Source organism: Oncorhynchus mykiss, chromosome 6 (genome assembly GCF_057628025.1).
Source record: "Oncorhynchus mykiss isolate SJ-2025 chromosome 6, ASM5762802v1, whole genome shotgun sequence".
Classification (NCBI taxonomy): Eukaryota; Metazoa; Chordata; class Actinopteri; order Salmoniformes; family Salmonidae; genus Oncorhynchus; species Oncorhynchus mykiss.
In genome coordinates, this window is record NC_143027.1 from 1,623,230 (window position 1) to 1,643,778 (window position 20,549).

Here is a 20,549-nt window from a genome sequence, read left to right on the forward strand (position 1 = left end):
CATTGGCTACTCACCCATAAACACAGACACAAATGACCTGTCCTATTATTGGCTACTCACCCATAAACACATACACCAATGACCTGTCCTATCATTGGCTACTCACCCATAAACACAGATGAGCTGTCCTATCATTGGCTACTCACCCATAAACACAGACACAAATGACCTGTCCTATCATTGGTTACTCACCCATAAACACAGACACAAATGAACTGTCCTATCATTGGCTACTCACCCATAAACACAGATGACCTGTCCTAGCATTGGCTACTCACCCATAAACACAGATGACCTGTCCTATCATTGACTACTCACCCATAAACACAGACACAAATGACCTGTCCTATCATTGGCTACTCACCCAGAAACACAGATGACCTGTCCTATCATTGACTACTCACCCATAAACACAGACACAAATGACCTGTCCTATCATTGGCTACTCACCCATAAACACAGACACAGATGACCTGTCCTATCATTGGCTACTCACCCATGAACACAGATTACCTGTCCTATCATTGGCTACTCACCCATAAACACAAATTACCTGTCCTATCATTGGCTACTCACCCATAAACACAAATGACCTGTCCTATCATTGGCTACTCACCCATAAACACAAATGACCTGTCCTATCATTGGCTACTCACCCATAAACACAAACGCCCCGTCCTATCATTGGCTACTCACCCATAAATACAAATTACCTGTCCTATCATTGGCTACTCACCCATAAACACAAATGACCTGTCCTATCATTGGCTACTCACCCATAAACACAGAAGGCCTGTCCTATCATTGGCTACTCACCCATAAACACAAATGACCTGTCCTATCATTAGCTACTCACCCATAAACACAAATGACATGTCATATCATTGGCTACTCACCCATAAACACAGATGAGCTGTCCTATCATTGGCTACTCACCCATAAACACAGACACAAATGACCTGTCCTATCATTGGTTACTCACCCATAAACACAGACACAAATGACCTGTCAAATCATTGGCTTCTCACCCATAAACACAAATGACCTGTCCTATCATTGGCTACTCACCCATAAACACAGATGGCCTGTCCTATCATTGGCTACTCACCCATAAACACAAATGACCTGTCCTATCATTGGCTACTCACCCATAAACACAGATGACCTGTCCTAGCATTGGTTACTCACCCATAAACACAGATGACCTGTCCTATCATTGGCTACTCACCCATAAACACAGCTACAAATGACCTGTCCTATCATTGGCTACTCACCAAGAAACACAGATGACCTGTCCTATCATTGACTACTCACCCATAAACACAGACACAAATGACCTGTTCTATCATTGGCTACTCACCCATAACCAAAGACACAGATGACCTGTCCTATCATTGGCTACTCACCCATAAACACAGACACAGATGACCTGTCCTATCATTGGCTACTCACCCATAAACACAGATTACCTGTCCTATCATTGGCTACTCACCCATAAACACAAATTACCTGTCCTATCATTGGCTACTCACCCATAAACACAAATGCCCTGTCCTATCATTGGCTACTCACCCATAAACACAAATGACCTGTCCTATCATTGGCTACTCACCCATAAACACAAATGACCTGTCCTATCATTGGCTACTCACCCATAAACACAGATGGCCTGTCCTATCATTGGCTACTCACCCATAAACACAAATGACCTGTCCTATCATTGGCTACTCACCCATAAACACAAATGACATGTCCTATCATTGGCTACTCACCCATAAACACAGACACAAATGACCTGTCCTATCATTGGCTACTCACCCATAAACACATACACAAATGACCTGTCCTATCATTGGCTACTCACCCATAAACACAGATGAGCTGTCCTATCATTGGCTACTCACCCATAAACACAGACACAAATGACCTGTCCTATCATTGGTTACTCACCCATAAACACAGACACAAATGAACGGTCCTATCATTGGCTACTCACCCATGAACACAGATGACCTGTCCTAGCATTGGCTACTCACCCATAAACACAGATGACCTGTCCTATCATTGGCTACTCACCCATAAACACAGATACAAATGACCTGTCCTATCATTGGCTACTCACCCAGAAACACAGATGACCTGTCCTATCATTGACTACTCACCCATAAACACAGACACACATGACCTGTCCTATCATTGGCTACTCACCCATAAGCACAGACACAGATGACCTGTCCTATCATTGGCTACTCACCCATGAACACAGATTACCTGTCCTATCATTGGCTACTCACCCATAAACACAAATGACCTGTCCTATCATTGGCTACTCACCCATAAACACAAATGACCTGTCCTATCATTGGCTACTCACCCATAAACACAAATGACCTGTCCTATCATTGTCTACTCACCCATAAACACAAACGCCCCGTCCTATCATTGGCTACTCACCCATAAACACAAATTACCTGTCCTATCATTGGCTACTCACCCATAAACACAAATGACCTGTCCTATCATTGGCTTCTCACCCATAAACACAGATGACCTGTCCTATCATTGGCTACTCACCCATAAACACAAATTACCTGTCCTATCATTGGCTACTCACCCATAAACACAAATGACCTGTACTATCACTGGCTACTCACCCATAAACACAGATGAGCTGTCCTATCATTGTCTACTCACCCATAAACACAGGCACAAATGACCTGTTCTATCATTGGGTACTCACCCATAAACACATACACAAATGACCTGTCCTATCATTGGCTACTCACCCATAAACACATACACAAATTACCTGTCCTTTCATTGGCTACTCACCCATAAACAGAGACACAAATGACCTGTCCTATCATTGGCTACTCACCCATAAACACACATGACCTGTCCTATCATTGGCTACTCACCCATAAACACAGATGACCTGTCCTATCATTGGCTACTCACCCATAAACACAAATGACCTGTCCTATCATTGGCTACTCACCCATAAACAATGACACAAATGACCTGTCGTATCATTGGCTACTCACCCATAAACACAGATGAGCTGTCCTATCATTGGATACTCACCCATAAACACAGACACAAATGACCTGTCCTATCACTGGCTACTCACCCATAAACACATACACAAATGACCTGTCCTATCATTGGCTACTCACCCATAAACACAGATTACCTGTCCTATCATTGGCTACTCACCCATAAACACAAATGACCTGTCCTATCATTGGCTACTCACCCATAAACACAAATGCCCTGTCCTATCATTGGCTACTCACCCATGAACACAAATGACCTGTCCTATCATTGGCTACTCACCCATAAACACAAATGACCTGTCCTATCATTGGCTACTCACCCATAAACACAGATGGCCTGTCCTATCATTGGCTACTCACCCATAAACACAAATGACCTGTCCTATCATTGGCTAATCACCCATAAACACAAATGACATGTCCTATCATTGGCTACTCACCCATAAACACAGATGAGCTGTCCTATCATTGGCTACTCACCCATAAACACAGACACAAATGACCTGTCCTATCATTGGCTACTCACCCATAAACACATACACCAATGACCTGTCCTATCATTGGCTACTCACCCATAAACACAGATGAGCTGTCCTATCATTGGCTACTCACCCATAAACACAGACACAAATGACCTGTCCTATCATTGGTTACTCACCCATAAACACAGACACAAATGAACTGTCCTATCATTGGCTACTCACCCATAAACACAGATGACCTGTCCTAGCATTGGCTACTCACCCATAAACACAGATGACCTGTCCTATCATTGGCTACTCACCCATAAACACAGATACAAATGACCTGTCCTATCATTGGCTACTCACCCAGAAACACAGATGACCTGTCCTATCATTGACTACTCACCCATAAACACAGACACAAATGACCTGTCCTATCATTGGCTACTCACCCATAAACACAGACACAGATGACCTGTCCTATCATTGGCTACTCACCCATGAACACAGATTACCTGTCCTATCATTGGCTACTCACCCATAAACACAAATTACCTGTCCTATCATTGGCTACTCACCCATAAACACAAATGACCTGTCCTATCATTGGCTACTCACCCATAAACACAAATGACCTGTCCTATCATTGGCTACTCACCCATAAACACAAACGCCCCGTCCTATCATTGGCTACTCACCCATAAATACAAATTACCTGTCCTATCATTGGCTACTCACCCATAAACACAAATGACCTGTCCTATCATTGGCTACTCACCCATAAACACAGAAGGCCTGTCCTATCATTGGCTACTCACCCATAAACACAAATGACCTGTCCTATCATTGGCTACTCACCCATAAACACAAATGACATGTCATATCATTGGCTACTCACCCATAAACACAGATGAGCTGTCCTATCATTGGCTACTCACCCATAAACACAGACACAAATGACCTGTCCTATCATTGGTTACTCACCCATAAACACAGACACAAATGACCTGTCAAATCATTGGCTTCTCACCCATAAACACAAATGACCTGTCCTATCATTGGCTACTCACCCATAAACACAGATGGCCTGTCCTATCATTGGCTACTCACCCATAAACACAAATGACCTGTCCTATCATTGGCTACTCACCCATAAACACAGATGACCTGTCCTAGCATTGGTTACTCACCCATAAACACAGATGACCTGTCCTATCATTGGCTACTCACCCATAAACACAGCTACAAATGACCTGTCCTATCATTGGCTACTCACCAAGAAACACAGATGACCTGTCCTATCATTGACTACTCACCCATAAACACAGACACAAATGACCTGTTCTATCATTGGCTACTCACCCATAACCAAAGACACAGATGACCTGTCCTATCATTGGCTACTCACCCATAAACACAGACACAGATGACCTGTCCTATCATTGGCTACTCACCCATAAACACAGATTACCTGTCCTATCATTGGCTACTCACCCATAAACACAAATGACCTGTCCTATCATTGGCTACTCACCCATAAACACAAATGCCCTGTCCTATCATTGGCTACTCACCCATAAACACAAATGACCTGTCCTATCATTGGCTACTCACCCATAAACACAAATGACCTGTCCTATCATTGGCTACTCACCCATAAACACAGATGGCCTGTCCTATCATTGGCTACTCACCCATAAACACAAATGACCTGTCCTATCATTGGCTACTCACCCATAAACACAAATGACATGTCCTATCATTGGCTACTCACCCATAAACACAGACACAAATGACCTGTCCTATCATTGGCTACTCACCCATAAACACATACACAAATGACCTGTCCTATCATTGGCTACTCACCCATAAACACAGATGAGCTGTCCTATCATTGGCTACTCACCCATAAACACAGACACAAATGACCTGTCCTATCATTGGTTACTCACCCATAAACACAGACACAAATGAACGGTCCTATCATTGGCTACTCACCCATGAACACAGATGACCTGTCCTAGCATTGGCTACTCACCCATAAACACAGATGACCTGTCCTATCATTGGCTACTCACCCATAAACACAGATACAAATGACCTGTCCTATCATTGGCTACTCACCCAGAAACACAGATGACCTGTCCTATCATTGACTACTCACCCATAAACACAGACACAAATGACCTGTCCTATCATTGGCTACTCACCCATAAGCACAGACACAGATGACCTGTCCTATCATTGGCTACTTACCCATGAACACAGATTACCTGTCCTATCATTGGCTACTCACCCATAAACACAAATGACCTGTCCTATCATTGGCTACTCACCCATAAACACAAATGACCTGTCCTATCATTGGCTACTCACCCATAAACACAAAAGACCTGTCCTATCATTGTCTACTCACCCATAAACACAAACGCCCCGTCCTATCATTGGCTACTCACCCATAAACACAAATTACCTGTCCTATCATTGGCTACTCACCCATAAACACAAATGACCTGTCCTATCATTGGCTACTCACCCATAAACACAGATGACCTGTCCTATCATTGGCTACTCACCCATAAACACAAATTACCTGTCCTATCATTGGCTACTCACCCATAAACACAAATGACCTGTACTATCACTGGCTACTCACCCATAAACACAGATGAGCTGTCCTATCATTGGCTACTCACCCATAAACACAAATTACCTGTCCTATCATTGGCTACTCACCCATAAACACAAATGACCTGTCCTATCATTGGCTACTCACCCATAAACACAGATGACCTGTCCTATCATTGGCTACTCACCCATAAACACAAATTACCTGTCCTATCATTGGCTACTCACCCATAAACACAAATGACCTGTACTATCACTGGCTACTCACCCATAAACACAGATGAGCTGTCCTATCATTGGCTACTCACCCATAAACACAGGCACAAATGACCTGTTCTATCATTGGGTACTCACCCATAAACACATACACAAATGACCTGTCCTATCATTGGCTACTCACCCATAAACACATACACAAATTACCTGTCCTTTCATTGGCTACTCACCCATAAACAGAGACACAAATGACCTGTCCTATCATTGGCTACTCACCCATAAACACACATGACCTGTCCTATCATTGGCTACTCACCCATAAACACAGATGACCTGTCCTATCATTGGCTACTCACCCATAAACACAAATGACCTGTCCTATCATTGGCTACTCACCCATAAACAATGACACAAATGACCTGTCGTATCATTGGCTACTCACCCATAAACACAAACACAGATGAGCTGTCCTATCATTGGCTACTCACCCATAAACACAAATGACCTGTCCTATCATTGGCTACTCACCCATAAACAATGACACAATTGACCTGTCCTATCATTGGATACTCACCCATAAACACAGACACAAATGACTTGTCCTATCATTGGCTACTCACCCATAAACACAGACACAAATGACCTGTCCTATCATTGGATACTCACCCATAAACACAGACACAAATGACCTGTCCTATCATTGGCTACTCACCCATAAACACAGACACAAATGACCTGTCATATCATTGGCTACTCACCCATAAACACAGACACAAATGACCTGTCCTATTATTGGCTACTCACCCATAAACACAGACACAAATGACCTGTCCTATCATTGGCTACTCACCCATAAACACAAATGACCTGTCCTATCATTGGCTACTCACCCATAAACAATGACACAATTGACCTGTCCTATCATTGGCTACTCACCCATAAACACAGACACAAATGACCTGTCCTATCATTGGCTACTCACCCATAAACACAGACACAAATGACCTGTCGTATCATTGGCTACTCACCCATAAACACAGACACAAGTGACCTGTCCTATCATTGGCTACTCACCCATAAACACAGACACAAAAATGTATAACAGGCTTGAAGGATACTGTTAGTCCAAACCATTTCCCTAGGGTTAGGGTTAGGGTTAAGGCTAAACAACAGGTGAAACAGCCGTTCATTTCCCTAGGCTACTAAACAACAGGTGAAACAGCCGTTCATTTCCCTAGGCTACTAAACAACAGGTGAAACAGCCGTTCATTTCCCTAGACTACTAAACAACCTGAGAAACAGCCATTCATTTCCCTAGGTTACTAAAGAACAGGTGAAACAGCCGTTCATTTCCCTAGGTTACTAAACAACAGGTGAAACAGCCGTTCATTTCCCTAGGTTACTAAAGAACAGGTGAAACAGCCGTTCGTTTCCCTAGGTTACTAAACAACAGGTGAAACAGCCGTTCATTTCCCTAGGTTACTAAACAACAGGTGAAACAGCCGTTCATTTCCCTAGGCTACTAAACAACAGGTGAAACAGCCGTTCATTTCCCTAGGTTACTAAACAACAGGTGAAACAGCCGTTAATTTCCCTAGGCTACTAAACAACAGGTGGAACAGCCGTTCATTTCCCTAGGTTACTAAACAACAGGTGAAACAGCCGTTCATTTCCCTAGGTTACTAAAGAACAGGTGAAACAGCCGTTAATTTCCCTAGGTTACTAAACAACAGGTGAAACAGCCTTTAATTTCCCTAGGCTACTAAACAACAGGTGAAACAGCCGTTCATTTCCCTAGGTTACTAAACAACAGGTGAAACAGCCGTTCATTTCCCTAGGCTACTAAACAACAGGTGAAACAGCCGTTCATTTCCCTAGGTTACTAAACAACAGGTGAAACAGCAGTTCATTTCCCTAGGCTACTAAACAACAGGTGAAACAGCCGTTCATTTCCCTAGGCTACTAAACAACAGGTGAAACAGCAGTTCATTTCCCTAGGTTACTAAACAACAGGTGAAACAGCCGTTCATTTCCCTAGGCTACTAAACAACAGGTGAAACAGCCGTTCATTTCCCTAGGCTACTAAACAACAGGTGAAACAGCCAATCATTTCCCTAGGCTACTAAACAACAGGTGAAACAGCCGTTCCTTTCCCTTGGCTACTAAACAACAGGTGAAACAGCCGTTCATTTCCCTAGGCTACTAAACAACAGGTGAAACAGCCGTTCGTTTCCCTAGGTTACTAAACAACAGGTGAAACAGCCGTTCATTTCCCTAGGTTACTAAACAACAGGTGAAACAGCCGTTCATTTCCCTAGGCTACTAAACAACAGGTGAAACAGCCGTTCATTTCCCTTGGCTACTAAACAACAGGTGAAACAGCCGTTCATTTCCCTAGGCTACTAAACAACAGGTGAAACAGCCGTTCATTTCCCTAGGCTACTAAACAACAGGTGAAACAGCCGTTCATTTTCCAAGGCTACTAAACAATCTGAGAAACAGCAGGTCATTTCTCTAGGCTACTAAACAACAGGTGAAACAGCCGTTCATTTCCCTAGGTTACTAAACAACAGGTGAAACAGCCGTTCATTTCCCTAGGTTACTAAACAACAGGTGAAACAGCCGTTCATTTCCCTAGGCTACTAAACAACAGGTGAAACAGCCGTTCATTTCCCTAGGTTACTAAACAACAGGTGAAACAGCCGTTCATTTCCCTAGGCTACTAAACAACAGGTGAAACAGCCGTTCATTTCCCTAGGTTACTAAACAACAGGTGAAACAGCCGTTCATTTCCCTAGGCTACTAAACAACAAGTGAAACAGCCGTTCATTTTCCAAGGCTACTAAACAACCTGAGAAACAGCTGTTCATTTCCCTAGGCTACTAAACAACAGGTGAAACAGCCGTTCATTTCCCTAGGTTACTAAACAACAGGTGAAACAGCCGTTCATTTCCCTAGGCTACTAAACAACAGGTGAAACAGCCGTTAATTTCCCTAGGTTACTAAACAACAGGTGAAACAGCCGTTAATTTCCCTAGGCTACTAAACAACAGGTGAAACAGCCGTTCATTTCCCTAGGCTACTAAACAACAGGTGAAACAGCCGTTCATTTCCCTAGGTTACTAAACAACAGGTGAAACAGCCGTTCATTTCCCTAGGCTACTAAACAACAGGTGAAACAGCCGTTCATTTCCCTAGGCTACTAAACAACAGGTGAAGCAGCCGTTCCGTTTGGGTAATGGGCTTAGTGGTTGGGCTTTGGATCAACAGGTGCTTTATAGTCCCAACTATACAAACACCTTCCTAATATCGAGTTGCATAACAGCATCAATCCGTCAGGGCGGGGACTCTACAAGGTCTCTAAATCGTTCCACAGAGATGCTGACCCATGTTGACTCCAATGCTTCCCACAGTTGTATCAAGTTGGCTGGACAAGTTGTCTTTTGGGTGGTGGACCATTCTTGATACACAAGGTTAACTGTTCAGCATGACAATCCCAGCAGCGTTGCAGTTCTTGACACACTCAAACCGGTGCACCTGGCACCTACTACCATACCCCGTTCAAATGCACTTCAATATTTTGTCTTGCCCATTCACCCTCTGAATGGCACAAACACACAATCCATGTCTCAATTGTCTCAAGGCTTAAAAATCCTTCTTTAACCTGTCTCCTCCCCTTCATCTACACTGATTGAAGTGAATTTCACAAGTGACATCAATAAGGGGTCATAACTTTCACCTGGATTCACCTGGTCAATCTGTCATGGAAAGAGCAGTTGTTCCTAATGCTTGTTCACTATATATATATACACACACACTATATACACACATTCACACAAAACCCACACACATTCACACAAAACCCACACACATTCACACAAAACCCACACACATTCACATACACTATATACACACATTCACACAAAACCCACACACTAGATACGCACATTCACACACACTATATACACACATTCACACAAAACCCACACACATTCACATACACTAGACACGCACAAACACACACTCATACCGACAACACACACACACTATATACACACATTCACACAAAACCCACACACATTCACATACACTATTACACACATTCACACAAAACCCACACACATTCACACACACTAGATACGCACATTCACACACACTATATACACACATTCACACAAAACCCACACACATTCACACACACTATATACACACATTCACACAAAACCCACACACATTCACACACACTATATACACACATTCACACAAAACCCACACACATTCACATACACTATATACACACATTCACACAAAACCCACACACATTCACATACACTATATACACACATTCACACAAAACCCACACACATTCACACACACTAGACACGCACAAACACACACTCATACCGACAACACACACACACACTATATACGCACATTCACACAAAACCCACACACATTCACATACACTAGACACGCACAAACACACACTCATACCGACAACACACACACACACTATATACACACATTCACACACACTATATACACACATTCACACAAAACCCACACACATTCACATACACTAGACACGCACAAACACACACTCATACCGACAACACACACACACACTATATACGCACATTCACACAAAACCCACACACATTCACATACACTAGACACGCACAAACACACATTCATACCGACAACACACACACTATATACACACATTCACACACACTATATACACACATTCACACAAAACCCACACACATTCACACAAAACCCACACACATTCACATACACTATATACACACATTCACATACACTATATACACACATTCACACAAAACCCACACACATTCACACACACTATATACACACATTCACACAAAACCCACACACATTCACATACACTATATACACACATTCACACAAAACCCACACACATTCACATACACTATATACACACATTCACACAAAACCCACACACATTCACATACACTAGACACGCACAAACACACATTCACACTAATAATTTGCTGTTGTTACTCTGTTCTTTATTTTACTCTTATTATTATCTATCCTGATGCCTAGTCACTTTACCCTGCCTTCATGTACATATCTACCTCAAATACATTATTATCTATCCTGATGTCTAGTCACTTTACCCTGCCTTCATGTACATATCTACCTCAAATACATTATTATCTATCCTGATGCCTAGTCACTTTACCCTGCCTTCATGTACATATCTACCTCAAATACCTTATTATCTATCCTGATGCCTAGTCACTTTACCCTGCCTTCATGTACATATCTACCTCAAATACCTTATTATCGATCCTGATGCCTAGTCTCTTTACCTTCATGTACATATCTACCTCAAATACCTTATTATTATCTATCCTGATGCCTAGTCACTTTACCCTGCCTTCATGTACATATCTACCTCAAATACATTATTATCTATCCTGATGCCTAGTCACTTTACCCTGCCTTCATGTACATATCTACCTCAAATACCTTATTATCGATCCTGATGCCTAGTCTCTTTACCTTCATGTACATATCTACCTCAAATACATTATTATTATATATCCTGATGTCTAGTCACTTTACCCTGCCTTCATGTACATATCTACCTCAAATACATTATTATCTATCCTGATGCCTAGTCACTTTACCCTGCCTTCATGTACATATCTACCTCAAATACCTTATTATTATATATCCTGATGCCTAGTCACTTTACCCTGCCTTCATGTACATATCTACCTCTAATACCTTATTATTATCTATCCTGATGCCTAGTCACTTTACCCTGCCTTCATGTACATATCTACCTCAAATACCTTATTATTATCTATCCTGATGTCTAGCCACTTTACCCTGCCTTCATGTACATATCTACCTCAAATACATTATTATCTATCCTGATGTCTAGTCACTTTACCCTGCCTTCATGTACATATCTACCTTAAATACATTAGTATTATCTATCCTGATGTCTAGTCACTTTACCGTCATGTAACATATCTACCGCAAATACCTTATTATTATCTATCCTGATGTCTAGTCACTTTACCCTGCCTTCATGTACATATCTACCTCAAATACCTAAGTATTATCTATCCTGATGCCTAGTCACTTTACCCTGCCTTCATATACATATCTACCTCAAATACCTTATCATCTATCCTGATGCCTAGTCTCTTTACCCTGCCGTCATATACATATCTACCTCAAATACCTTATTATCTATCCTGATGCCTAGTCTCTTTACCCTGCCTTCATGTACATATCTACCTCAAATACATTATTATCTATCCTGTCTAGTCACTTTACCCTGCCTTCATATACATATCTACCTCAAATACCTTATTATCTATCCTGATGCCTAGTCTCTTTACCCTGCCTTCATATACATATCTACCTCAAATACCTTATTATCTATCCTGATGCCTAGTCTCTTTACCCTGCCTTCATGTACATATCTACCTCAAATACATTATTATCTATCCTGTCTAGTCACTTTACCCTGCCTTCATGTACATATCTACCTCAAATACCTTATTATTATATATCCTGATGTGTAGCCAATTTACCCTGCCTTCATGTACATATCTACCTCAAATACCTTATTATCTATCCTGATGCCTAGTCACTTTACCCTGCCTTCATGTACATATCTACCTTAAATACATTAGTATTATCTATCCTGATGTCTAGTCACTTTACCTTCATGTACATATCTACCTCAAATACCTTATTATTATCTATCCTGATGCCTAGTCACTTTACCCTGCCTTCATGTACATATCTACCTCATTGATCTGGTACTGGTACTCCCTGTATAGTTCCATCCCACAGGGCACAGACATCAATCAATTCAATGTCTAGTTTTGTTTTACATTTGGTTGAGTTGTAAACGAACTTGAAATCAGCAAACAATTTAACTCTTGGATCTACGTTAAAAAATATGAAATGCGCTAATGTTGATTACTTTTTGCAAATTCAATTAGTTCTCCATGTTAGTTCAACGTCATCACATATATATTGGGGGGGTTGAAAAGACGTTGGAAACAACGTTGATTCAACCAATTTGGCTCACATGTTGGATTATTGTGTATTTTATTCCTCTTGTGCTCATATATATTTTTTAATTACATTCATGTAACTCTACATAGTTGTGAAAGGCTTCTAAGCAAGAATATCATTGTTAAGTCTACATTCGTTAAATTCGGCATGAGACAAATACATATTTAATTAGATTTACCCCAATGCGCTTTAAAGCTGCGGACAGTATTCCCATCCTTGAAAGGAAATCCTGCACGGTTGTATTTGTCGTAAAGCATCTGCATGTGTTCCGTCATAGTATCCTGTAAAAGCAGGTCTTGCTCATTCTTCTCTGAGCGGTCTTTGTCCCCCAGGGGGGCACCTGAGTGCCCAGATTCACCTTTTCTTTTCAAACCAGTGAAATGATCTTTCAACATCGCGCAATATCCACCGAATAGATAGCTCCATCCGAGCAGCAGCAGTAACTGCGGACAGAGAGCCATGTTCCCAGTGAGAATAGTGGTGGACACGTTCAGTCAGAATAACTTGCTGGTCTTAGTATCCCACTCAGAGCGCGTGTCCCAGGTCTTCTTAAGAGTGAAAATAGGTGGCATCACCTTAAGATTCGACCAGTGTTCATTTGTTTAAAAATCACCTGAAAAGCTCGACACTCACTAAAAGAAACAAAGAAGAGGTAACAAAACGGACAGTGCGCTGTGCTCCTGCAGCGCGCTCCACTCTGTCTGCCGTGCAGTTGAAAAGTTATATCAAAGATGATCTCTCCCTCTCTCTCGGTTGAGTGAATAAGGACTCCCTCTTCCCAGTTCGAAGTAATAGCTAATAGTGTTGAAGAGGGCAGCAGCTCTTGGTTTTGTTCAGATCTGGGCAGATCTCTCCATCGACAGCCAATCATCCCCGTTCTGAGCTTTCATTGAAGGTGAAGGATGTTGTGCTTGGTAATATATATGGCTACTGGGACCAGCTGGGTATTACTACTGGGACCAGCTGGGTATTACTACTGGGACCAGCTGGGTATTCCTACTGGGACCAGCTGGGTATTACTACTGGGACCAGCTGGGTATTACTACAGGGACCAGCTGGGTATTACTACAGGGACCAGCTGGGTATTACTACAGGGACCAGCTGGGTATTACTACAGGGACCAGCTGGGTATTACTAGAGGGACCAGCTGGGTATTACTACTGGGACCAGCTGGGTATTACTACTGGGACCTGCTGGGTATTACTAGAGGGACCAGCTGGGTATTACTACAGGGACCAACTGGGTATTACTACTGGGACCAGCGGGGTATTACTACTAGGACCAGCTGGGTATTACTACTGGGACCAGCTGGGCATTACTACTGGGACCACCTGGGTATTACTACTGGGACCAGCTGGGTATTACTACTGGGACCAGCTGGGCATTACTACTGGGACCAGCTGGGTATTACTACTGGGACCAGCTGGGCATTACTACTGGGACCAGCTGGGTATTACTATTGGGACCAGCTGGGCATTACTACTGGGACCAGCTGGGTATTACTACAGGGACCAGCTGGGCATTTCTACTGGGACCAGCTGGGTTTACAACTGGGACCAGCTGGGTATTACTACTGGGACCAGCTGGGTATTACTACAGGGACCAGCTGGGTATTACTACAGGGACCAGCTGGGTATTACTACAGGGACCAGCTGGGTATTACTACTGGGACCAGCTGGGTATTACTACTGGGACCAGCTGGGTATTACTACAGGGACCAGCTGGGTATTACTACAGGGACCAGCTGGGTATTACTACTGGGACCAGCTGGGTATTACTACAGGGACCAGCTGGGTATTACTACAGGGACCAGCTGGGTATTACTACTGGGACCAGCTGGGTATTACTACTGGGACCAGCTGGGTATTACTACAGGGACCAGCTGGGTATTACTACAGGGACCAGCTGGGTATTACTACAGGGACCAGCTGGGTATTACTACTGGGACCAGCTGGGTATTACTACAGGGACCAGCTGGGTATTACTACAGGGACCAGCTGGGTATTACTACAGGGACCAGCTGGGTATTACTACTGGGACCAGCTGGGTATTACTACTGGGACCAGCTGGGTATTACTACAGGGACCAGCTGGGTATTACTACAGGGACCAGCTGGGTATTACTACAGGGACCAGCTGGGTATTACTACTGGGACCAGCTGGGTATTACTACAGGGACCAGCTGGGTATTACTACAGGGACCAGCTGGGTATTACTACAGGGACCAGCTGGGTATTACTACAGGGACCAGCTGGGTATTACTACAGGGACCACCTAAGTTATTGTGGTGTTGAAAACCAGATGCTCGTCACGTCTCCAACCAACGGCCCCTGGTAGTTGTGATACAGAGTGAGTCATCATGTCATCTCAACTGTCAACGTGTGAAACCTACTTCTGCAACGCGCTGTGTGTCTGGGCCGCGCGGTGCTGAATGAAATGGCTTATTGTTGGGTATTAAAGGCTTTCTCCCCTATTTAGGCCAGTTCAATAGAGCTAAGCCTGTATATCCTGTATATCACGGTGCGATCCGGATGCTGCAGCTCGTCCCTACACCCCAGATCCATGTACGGGTATTAGATAGGGCTTCCCACCCTGCCCCTCTACCCATCCTCCTGTGAAGTCACTGCGGTCTTGTTCTGGGTCACTCGGGAGGAAATTATTATTTCCCCATCCGTCCGTCCCGTCCCATGATGGACATCTCTCTCTCTGTTAGGATACATATGATCTCCATTCCAGAGGAATATTATCTCTCTCTCTGTTAGGATACATATGATCTCCATTCCAGACTAGAGAAATTCCACGTAATATTGTAATGGACCTATAACCCAGTATTGATACGTGTTATTGTCATGGACCTATAACCCAGTATTGATACGTGTTATTGTCATGGACCTATAACCCAGTATTGATATGTGTTATTGTCATGGACCTATAACCCAGTATTGATACGTGTTATTGTCATGGACCTATAACCCAGTATTGATATGTGTTATTGTCATGGACCTATAACCCAGTATTGATACGTGTTATTGTCATGGACCTATAACCCAGTATTGATATGTGTTATTGTCATGGACCTATAACCCAGTATTGATACGTGTTATTGTCATGGACCTATAACCCAGTATTGATATGTGTTATTGTCATGGACCTATAACCCAGTATTGATATGTGTTATTGTCATGGACCTATAACCCAGTATTGATATGTGTTATTGTCATGGACCTATAACCCAGTATTGATACGTGTTATTGTCATGGACCTATAACCCAGTATTGATATGTGTTATTGTCATGGACCTATAACCCAGTATTGATACGTGTTATTGTCATGGACCTATAACCCAGTATTGATACGTGTTATTGTCATGGACCTATAACCCAGTATTGATACGTGTTATTGTCATGGACCTATAACCCAGTATTGATACGTGTTATTGTCATGGACCTATAACCCAGTATTGATACGTGTTATTGTCATGGACCTATAGCCCAGTATTGATACGTGTTATTGTCATGGACCTATAGCCCATTATTGATACGTAATGTTGTCATGGACCTATAGCCCAGTATTGATACGTGTTATTGTCATGGACCTATAGCCCAGTATTGATATGTGTTATTGTCATGGACCTATAGCCCAGTATTGATACATGTTATTGTCATGGACCTATAGCCCAGTATTGATACTTGTTATTGTAATGGACCTATAGCCCAGTATTGATACTTGTTATTGTCATGGACCTATAGCCCAGTATTGATACGTAATATTGTCATGGACCTACAGTGCCTTGCGAAAGTATTCGGCCCCCTTGAACTTTGCGACCTTTTGCCACATTTCAGGCTTCAAACATAAAGATATAAAACTGTATTTTTTTGTGAAGAATCAACAACAAGTGGGACACAATCATGAAGTGGAACGACATTTATTGGATATTTCAAACTTTTTTAACAAATCAAAAACTGAAAAATTGGGCGTGCAAAATTATTCAGCCCCCTTAAGTTAATACTTTGTAGCGCCACCTTTTGCTGCGATTACAGCTGTAAGTCGCTTGGGGTATGTCTCTATCAGTTTTGCACATCGAGAGACTGACATTTTTTCCCATTCCTGCTTGCAAAACAGCTCGAGCTCAGTGAGGTTGGATGGAGAGCATTTGTGAACAGCAGTTTTCAGTTCTTTCCACAGATTCTCGATTGGATTCAGGTCTGGACTTTGACTTGGCCATTCTAACACCTGGATATGTTTATTTTTGAACCATTCCATTGTAGATTTTGCTTTATGTTTTGGATCATTGTCTTGTTGGAAGACAAATCTCCGTCCCAGTCTCAGGTCTTTTGCAGACTCCATCAGGTTTTCTTCCAGAATGGTCCTGTATTTGGCTCCATCCATCTTCCCATCAATTTTAACCATCTTCCCTGTCCCTGCTGAAGAAAAGCAGGCCCAAACCATGATGCTGCCACCACCATGTTTGACAGTGGGGATGGTGTGTTCAGTGTGATGAGCTGTGTTGCTTTTACACCAAACATAACGTTTTGCATTGTTGCCAAAAAGTTCAATTTTGGTTTCATCTGACCAGAGCACCTTCTTCCACATGTTTGGTGTGTCTCCCAGGTGGCTTGTGGCAAACTTTAAACAACACTTTTTATGGATATCTTTAAGAAATGGCTTTCTTCTTGTCACTCTTCCATAAAGGCCAGATTTGTGCAATATACGACTGATTGTTGTCCTATGGACAGAGTCTCCCACCTCAGCTGTAGATCTCTGCAGTTCATCCAGAGTGATCAAGAGTGAGTGATCAAAATCCAGTGATTTTTCCACATTGAGTCAACGTCATCACATAGATTTTGGGGGGTTGAAATGACGTATAAACAACGTGACTAAAATTAATACAAATAAAATAAACTGTTCTATGACACAAAGGTAAATGATATAAAGAATGATGGTAAAAAGTTTTGGAGCACCTTAAATTCAATTTTGGGCAAAAAGGCAAACTCAGCTCCATCATTCATTGAATCAGATGTCTCATTCATCACAAAACCCACTGATATTGCCAACTATTTTAATATTTTTTTTTATTGGCAAGATTAGCAAACTTAGGGATGACATGCCAGCAGCAAACGCTGACACTACACATCCAAGTATAACTGATCAAATTCTGAAAGACAAGCATTGTAATTTTTTATTCTGTAAAGTGAGTGTGGATGAGGTGAACAAATAATTGTTGTCTATCAACAATGACAAGCCACCGGGGTCTGACAACTTGGATGGAAAATGACTAAGGATAATAGCAGATGATATTGCCACTCCTATTTACCTACTATAAAGTGTCTGCCCTCGGGCCTGGAGGGAAGCATAAGTCATTCTGCTACCTGAGAATAGTAAAGCCCCGTTCACTGGCTCAAATAGCTGACCAATCATCCTGTTACCAACCCTTAAACTTTAAAAAAAATGGTGTTTGACCAGATACAATGCTATTTTACAGTAAACAAATTAACAACAGACTTTCAGCACGCTTATAGGGAAGGACATTCAACAAGCACAGCACTTACACAAATGACTGATGATTGGCTGAGATAAATGTATCATAAAAAAATTGTGGGAGCTGTTTTGTTAGACTTCAGTGCGGCTTTTGACATTATCGATCATAGTCTGTTGCTAGAAAAACGTATGTGTTATGGCTTTACACTCTGCTATATTGTGGATAAAAAGTTACTGGTCTAACAGAACACAGAGGGAGTTCTTTAATGGAAGCCTCTCCAACATAATCCAGGTAGAATCAGGAATTCCCCAGGGCAGCTGTCTAGGCCCATTACTTTTTTCAATCTTTGACAAGCCACTGGCTTTGAGTAAAGCCAGTGTGTCTATGTATGCGATGTATGTATGCGAATGACTCAACACTATACAAATGAACTACTACAGGGAGTGAAATCACTGCAACACTTAACAAAGAGCTGCAGTTAGTTTCAGAATGGATAAGTTGGTCCTAAATATTTAAAAAAAAATAAAAGCAAATATATTTGGGACAAATCATTCACTAAATCCTAAACCTCAACTAAATCTTTGAGTAAATAATGTGGAAATGTAGCAAGTTGCGGTGACTAAACTGCTTGAAGTAACCTTGGATTGTAAACTGTCATGGTCAAAACATATTGATACAACAGTAGCTAAGATGGGGAGAAGTCTATCCATAATAAAGTGCTGCTCTGCCTTCTTAACAACACCATCAACAAGGCAGGTCCTGCAGGCCCTAGTTTCTACCTTCTTAACAACACTATCAACAAGGCAGGTCCTACAGGCCCTAGTTTCTACCTTCTTAACAACACTGTCAACAGGGCAGGTCCTACAGGCCCTAGTTTCTACCTTCTTAACAACACTATCAACAAGGCAGGTCCTACAGGCCCTAGTTTCTACCTTCTTAACAACACTATCAACAAGGCAGGTCCTACAGGCCCTAGTTTCTACCTTCTTAACAACACTGTCAACAGGGCAGGTCCTACAGGCCCTAGTTTCTACCTTCTTAACAACACTATCAACAAGGCAGGTCCTACAGGCCCTAGTTTCTACCTTCTTAACAACACTATCAACAAGGCAGGTCCTACAGGCCCTAGTTTCTACCTTCTTAAAAACACTATCACCAAGGCAGGTCCTACAGGTCCTAGTTGTCGCACCTGGACTACTGTTCAGTCGTGTGGTCAGGTGCCACAAAGAGGGACCTCTGAAAATTACAATTGGCTCAGAACAGGGCAGCACGGCTGGCCCTGAAATGTACACTGAGATCTAATATTAATAATATGCATGTCAATCTCTCCTGGCTCAAAGTGGAGGAGAGATTGACTTCATCACTACTTGTATTTATGAGAGGTATCGACAAGCTGAATGTACAGAGCTGTTTGTCTAAACTACTGGCACACAGCTCAGACACCCATACATACCCCACAAGACATGTCACCAGAGGTCTCTTCACAGTCCCCAAATCCAGAACAGACTATGGGAGGCGCACAGTACTACATAGAGCCATGACTACATGGAACTCTATTCCACAGTACTACATAGAGCCATGACTACATGGAACTCTATTCCACAGTACTACA

The 20,549-nt window shown here is 42.4% G+C and overlaps 1 protein-coding gene across 1 annotated transcript in view; it reads right to left on the reverse strand.

The window, feature by feature from the left end:
- Positions 1-14,350, reverse strand: part of bmp3 (bone morphogenetic protein 3) — a 31,467-nt gene extending 17,117 nt beyond the window's left edge. Inside the window, exon 1 of the mRNA XM_036979190.2 lies at positions 13,638-14,350. Within this exon, the coding sequence (XP_036835085.2) occupies positions 13,638-13,920 (283 nt within the window). The 5' untranslated portion in view covers positions 13,921-14,350. The remainder of the gene's footprint in view (positions 1-13,637) is intronic.
- Positions 14,351-20,549: the final 6,199 nt, after the last annotated feature.